The sequence below is a fragment of the Dendroctonus ponderosae genome, unplaced genomic scaffold, assembly GCF_020466585.1.
Source record: "Dendroctonus ponderosae isolate FM_Combo_2020 unplaced genomic scaffold, Dpon_F_20191213v2 Dpon_F_20191213_4, whole genome shotgun sequence".
In the NCBI taxonomy this organism is placed as follows: Eukaryota; Metazoa; Arthropoda; class Insecta; order Coleoptera; family Curculionidae; genus Dendroctonus; species Dendroctonus ponderosae.
Window position 1 is genome coordinate 13,971,848 of NW_026018611.1, and position 5,664 is coordinate 13,977,511.

General features: G+C 36.3%; 1 protein-coding gene across 1 annotated transcript in view; it reads left to right on the forward strand.

The window, feature by feature from the left end:
• The first annotated feature begins 3,685 nt into the window (after positions 1 to 3,685).
• LOC109533639 (odorant receptor 49b) overlaps positions 3,686 to 5,664 on the forward strand; it is a 10,533-nt gene continuing 8,554 nt past the window's right edge. Inside the window, exon 1 of the mRNA XM_048665768.1 lies at positions 3,686 to 4,263. Coding sequence (XP_048521725.1) covers positions 3,686 to 4,263 — 578 coding nt within the window. The remainder of the gene's footprint in view (positions 4,264 to 5,664) is intronic.

The window sequence follows — 5,664 nt, forward strand, 5'->3', positions numbered from 1 at the left end:
AGGCGTCTGTGGATTCATCAAATAATACTTTGCAAAAAACAAACGGGCTAGCCGCAAACGTCCGTGCCGTATAGCGTGAATAACCCTGTATATATGTCTAGATATATTCTGAAGAAAAAAATAATTGATAAAATGTCTGCTTTCTTTAATGCTTCCGGGAGTCGTCCAAATTCTTCCACTTTTAATACACACTACTTTGTTAAGCATTAAAATGCACAAAATTCCTTTAATTTACCCGATATTGCGTATCTCTTATGGTTTAGAAAACCCAGTGTTACCATCCTCAATTAGAAACACTCTGCACAGAGCGTTCAGTTTAAAAAACCATGAGTTTGATATGTTACCTTTATTAGAGCGCTTTTTATGGTTGAAACTAAGTTTAAAATGTGGCCCACTTTAACCTTTATCTGCTACCAAAAGTGGAATGGGAAATTTTTCCGTAAGCCTTAAGTAAGCCTGTAAGTATTTGCTTTGCCTAAATAGCTGAATCCGATCTGTTTTCATACATCAGTAATTAAAAATCTTAAAAAAGCACTTCCCCCTTTTTATCATCTTCATGTCTGTCCAATATCTATATTTTTAATAGTGATATGATGACATTCTTCCAACAGTCTTCAAGAAAAAACCCTAATGACATAAACACTCTTAATCTAACAGTATTACTGGAAAAATAATAGAGGAAATTCACCATATAATTCTTAATTAAGTCTTTATCATCTATGGCTGTTTCTTGTAATATTTGGATTTATTATGCCGTAGTTCATATCTCGACATCTAAAGGAACCTGGTTGGGAGATATCTGGTTTTCGCACCTCTAAGATATTCTATTTTGTATTATTTCCAAGAGGAGTTTTAAAAGGTGGCTCATAAGACTAATCGTACGGTATTTCTCACACTTTTTGGCTTATTTCTTTGGGAGGGCAATTAATACTGGTTTCGGAATTTCAAATAGAATTTTACCAGTATTATAAATATTACCGAACAGTTTTGTGATCAGTTGTACTGTCTTTTGATCAACTAGCTTAAGTTTAGTTTAGTTTCCTACATTTCGAAGTCTTATCACTCGTCTTCAAACAAACTTTCCAGATACTATTCTTCTTCTTCAGACGTTCTCTACCCTTTGAGTATAGGCATATCTCTTTCTCCTCCAGGTCTCCTTACCTTATGCCCCCCGGTACCAATTGATGCCTGCTGTACGCTTGATGTCGTCGCGCCATCTTTTTTGGAGTTTGCCAGTGTTCCTTCTCTCGCCCCATGGTGGCCGCCAGTTTGTGGGCTTTCTGGCAACGTGACCTGCCCAGCTCCACTTAAGCTATTCTTTCAGCTATTTCCTGGACATTCGATTCGCTTCTTATCTATTCGTTGGTTTTAGTGTTAGTTTTAGTTTTAGTTCAAGTGTTATTCGAATTATTCTTCTTTCCATAGCCCTCTGATAAACTTTTATCTTGTCCATAATCCTTTGTGGCAAGACCCAAGTTTCACTGCCATAGGTTGTAACTGGCAGGACACATTCTTCAAAGATCTTTGTTTTAAGTTTTACATGCATGTTGGGTTTCAAGGCATATTTTAGTTTGCCGTATGTCGCCCAACTTTGTCAAATTCCTCTGCTTATATCAAGTTTTTGGTTTTGTTTCCTTACGGCTATTTCTTGACCCAGGTATATATAAGTATTAACTTTTTCTACGTGCTGTCCCTCGATTATTATCGCATTGGTGTCGGTATTTCTGTTGATCGGAAATGTTGTTTTTAAAATGTTCATTTCTATCCCAATTTCCTTTGCCTTTTGGTTCAATTCTTGGAGCATATCTCTGAATTCCGCTTCGCTCGTTGGTTAGTTTCTCTCCTGCTATGTTCAGACCTACATTTTCCCATTTAAGATTCTTAAACACGTCTTCTATGAGGGTGAATAATTTAGGCGATATTGTGTCGCGTTGCCTTACACCTCATTTGATTTTGATATCGTTTGTATCGCCGTGCAGACTGATTTTCATTTTTGATTGTTCGCTGATTTTCTGCGGGATGATGATATTTTGCTGGTTGATTCTTGCTTTCCTTAGTGACTGTATTATTGCCCAGAATTTGACCGCGTCGAAGACCTTCCTAAAGTCGCCAAATGCCGTCCACAGTGGGATGTTGCATTATGTGACTTTCTCTGTTAGTAATCTCATGAGGTGTATATGTTTGATCGAGCTGTAGTTTTTCCTAAAACCAGCTTGTTCTTTTGACTGGTATAGTTCGAACTTATTTTCGAAAAGGTTTGTTATGATTCTCATGAAGAGTTTGAAGATTTGGGATAGGCGGCTTATAGGCTTATTGTTGGGTCTCTTTTTTTATATTATAACGACTATCGCTATTTCCCAACCTGCCGGTATTGTTTCTTCGGGAAGACATCTGTTAAACAGGATTTTCAGGTGTGTTAGTAGTACCGGGCCGCTTTCTTTCAACATTTCTGGAGGTATCGCGCCCTCACCGGCGGTTTTGCCGTTCTTTACTTTCTTCATTGCTTTTTGAATTTCTGCTTCTTCAATTTCAAGTTCTAATATCTTCCGATCCGACGTTGACTATTTTAGATCTACTGTATCCATTTTCGGCGTCGCTGTTCAGCGGGTTTTCAACTCTCGTATCATACAAGTCGCTATAGAAAGTTTCTGTTACCATTAAAATGTCTCTATCCGCAATCTATTCTATTGTCATATTCTATTTGTTAGCTTTAATGAGTTTATTTCTATGTTCTTGAAGATTCTTAGTTTTATCAGAGAGTTTTTCACATTTCCCGCCATGTGGTCTCATGAATTTAATCGCAATTTTTGTATTATTTGGGTAATTCTGTAGTTGTGCTTTATTACATCTTCGTTGGCTTGTGCTACTTGTGTCATTAGCTGTTGGCAGGTTCAGGTTGTCTCTATTTTGTCAAGACAACCAGATACTATTGTCAAGCCTTAAATGGCACACATTTCGAACATTTAATTTGAATCATGTTCTGTTCCTGGAAATAAATCGGTCCTTTTCAGAACTACAGAAATTTCAAATAAAGTATGTTCTTCTTCTTGTTCTACTTCTTGTAGGTATGCCGATCTGTTAATTCTGAAGCTGCATCTGCATTTTTTCCTTAGATGTGCATCTTACAATATCTTGTACTTCTCATTCCTCTCTGATGTCCTTCCCCATTATTGTTTTTCCGCAAAATCCACTGCATTTTACATGAATTTAGAAAATCATTCAGGGACTCACGTATATGGATAGTGTGTTCTTAAACCTTTAATTAATAAAAGCATCGATGTTCTTTGCAAACATCAAACATGTCTTTGAAGTGTGCGTTAGTGCTGTAATTAGCAGCTTTTAAACACACGGCGTAATTAAATAAAAGCAGTTGACTGTGGCAAAATTTATTTAGAACGTCGGTAAGTAATGAGCGAAGAGCCAACAATGAGAGAGAGTGAGTTTGCTTTGTTTTAAAATGTTTTCAAAGTTTTTTCATTAAATAAGTAGTATAACCAATAAATGTGGCTAAATGTGATCCAGATAAATATTACTAAACATGAATGATTTACTTTCAGGGATGAATTTTGAAGAATTATTTAAAGTGCCAAAGCTGATATTGAATAGCTTCGGGTTGTGGCCCCAAACCAACAGATCACTCCCTGCAAAAATTCGCCGATTTCTATCAATATTTCTGGGAGTCACAATGTCTATTTTGCTGTTATTTGAATGCTACATCTTGAATAACATCGACAGCACGTTTGAATTAATTACAGTCAGCATACCTCCCATATCCACATTACTAAAACAACTTGCTTTTTGCTTAAATGGAGATCATTTTCTTGCAGAATTAATATTTCTTAGAGAGCCTGCTCTCACTTCAGTACCCCGCCATTTAGAAAACCAAATGAAGCGACACCTCAATTTAGCCAAATATTTTGGAGATCGTTACCTACTCATGTGTCTTGCAAGTGCTGTTGGATATAACCTTCTACCACTAATTACAGACAAACCCTTACCAATTCCATTTACTCTGCTGCATGCTAGTCTCTACCAGCCAGGAATTTACTTGTTAGAAATTTGTTACCTCTTAAACGGCACAGCAAATAACTGCTGCTTGGACTATTTGGCTCTAAATTGCATGTGTGTAATTCGAGGGCAAATATGCGTATTAAATGGAAAACTTCGAGAAGCCCGTGTAATATGTAAAGAAGAGAAAGATCTTAATGTGGAATTGGTACGCTATATCAGTGCATGCGTGGAGCAACATGCTAAAATAATCGAGTATGTAAAAATGGAGAGTCTAAAGCTATTAAACTAAGAAAAAAATATATTTAAAAATAAAACTGGTTAATAAATTTCTAACAGATTGGAAGCAATTCAGTACTACATGGTGTTAAAAAAAGGTAGGCCACTTCGTTAACTAAAATTTCCTCAAGCAGCCTTAATACAATCCAATCCATAGCTCTACATTCCGCGGTGGGTCTTGGCCGCCTCAACAATTCTCCTCCATTTTCTCCGATCCTGAGTAGCTTCTCCCAGTTGAGCACTCCCAGGGCTTGAAGGTCCTTGCGGATATTAGCCCAACATCGAAGTTTTGGGCGCCCAAGTGGTCTTTTGTTGTTAGGAGTTTCTTTCCAGACCATTTTCATTAGCCTTGAGTTATTATTCCTCTGGCCATGTCCCAGCCATCTCAATCTGTTTGACTTAATTTCTTGTACTACACTATGTTTGTTGATCCCAGACTCCTCCAAATAATTTCCTAAGGATCTTTCTTTCAAAACAATTGAGTTTTAACGTGTCGGGTACAGTCATGGTCCAGGTTCCGCTAGCATAAGTTAGAACTGGTCTTATAATAGTTTTATACTGGGTGTCGATTTGAAAACTTCCCACCCWTAATATTTTTCTTGCTGTTGAAAATATTAAAAATCGGAACAACACTTTAAATTAATAWYTTTATCCCYCTWGTTTCAACTGCCTAGAACGRGTAGATTTCAGAATCTTAAATGGGAAGGGGGATCAAGTGGCACATCGTTTTAAATTTAAAACGTCCTTAAGRACCTTCAATTATCTTTACACYAGTTACTACTTTGTCGCTTTTTGTTCAGAGATTTTCGARTAATCGCGATTCAAAGTTACAGAAACAATTAAACTTACCTGCATTGACAGTAACAATAATAAAATCTATTTTCGAATCCTGCCTAACATTGATAAGATATTGCCGGATAGATAGATTGGCGGAAGGGGACCAATTAAATGGCGTCCAATATCACCTGATTGAACACCCTTAGACTTCTTTCTTTGGGGACATCTTAAGTCCATTGTTTTTAAAACACAACCTGCTGATATTGATAGTCTCAAAAGGCCAATTGCAGCAGAATGCCAGTCAATTCCCGGTAAAGTTTTCCGAAATGTTATGGAGTTTGAAAAAAGGAATTTATTATTGTTTACAGCAAAATTGACAACATTTTCAACAACTTATAAGATAGTGCGTAAGTAGATGACAGAGGTTTTATTATAAAAATTCATCTTTCGCAAATAAAAAGTTATTTTTGTTGATCTGAAATAATCAATAAATAAGAAATAAGATAAAAATCGAAAATAATAAATCAATGTTTAAACTAGATTTTCTTCCTGTTATTCAACGATTTTAACAGTGTAACCTACTCTTCTAATCATTTGTAT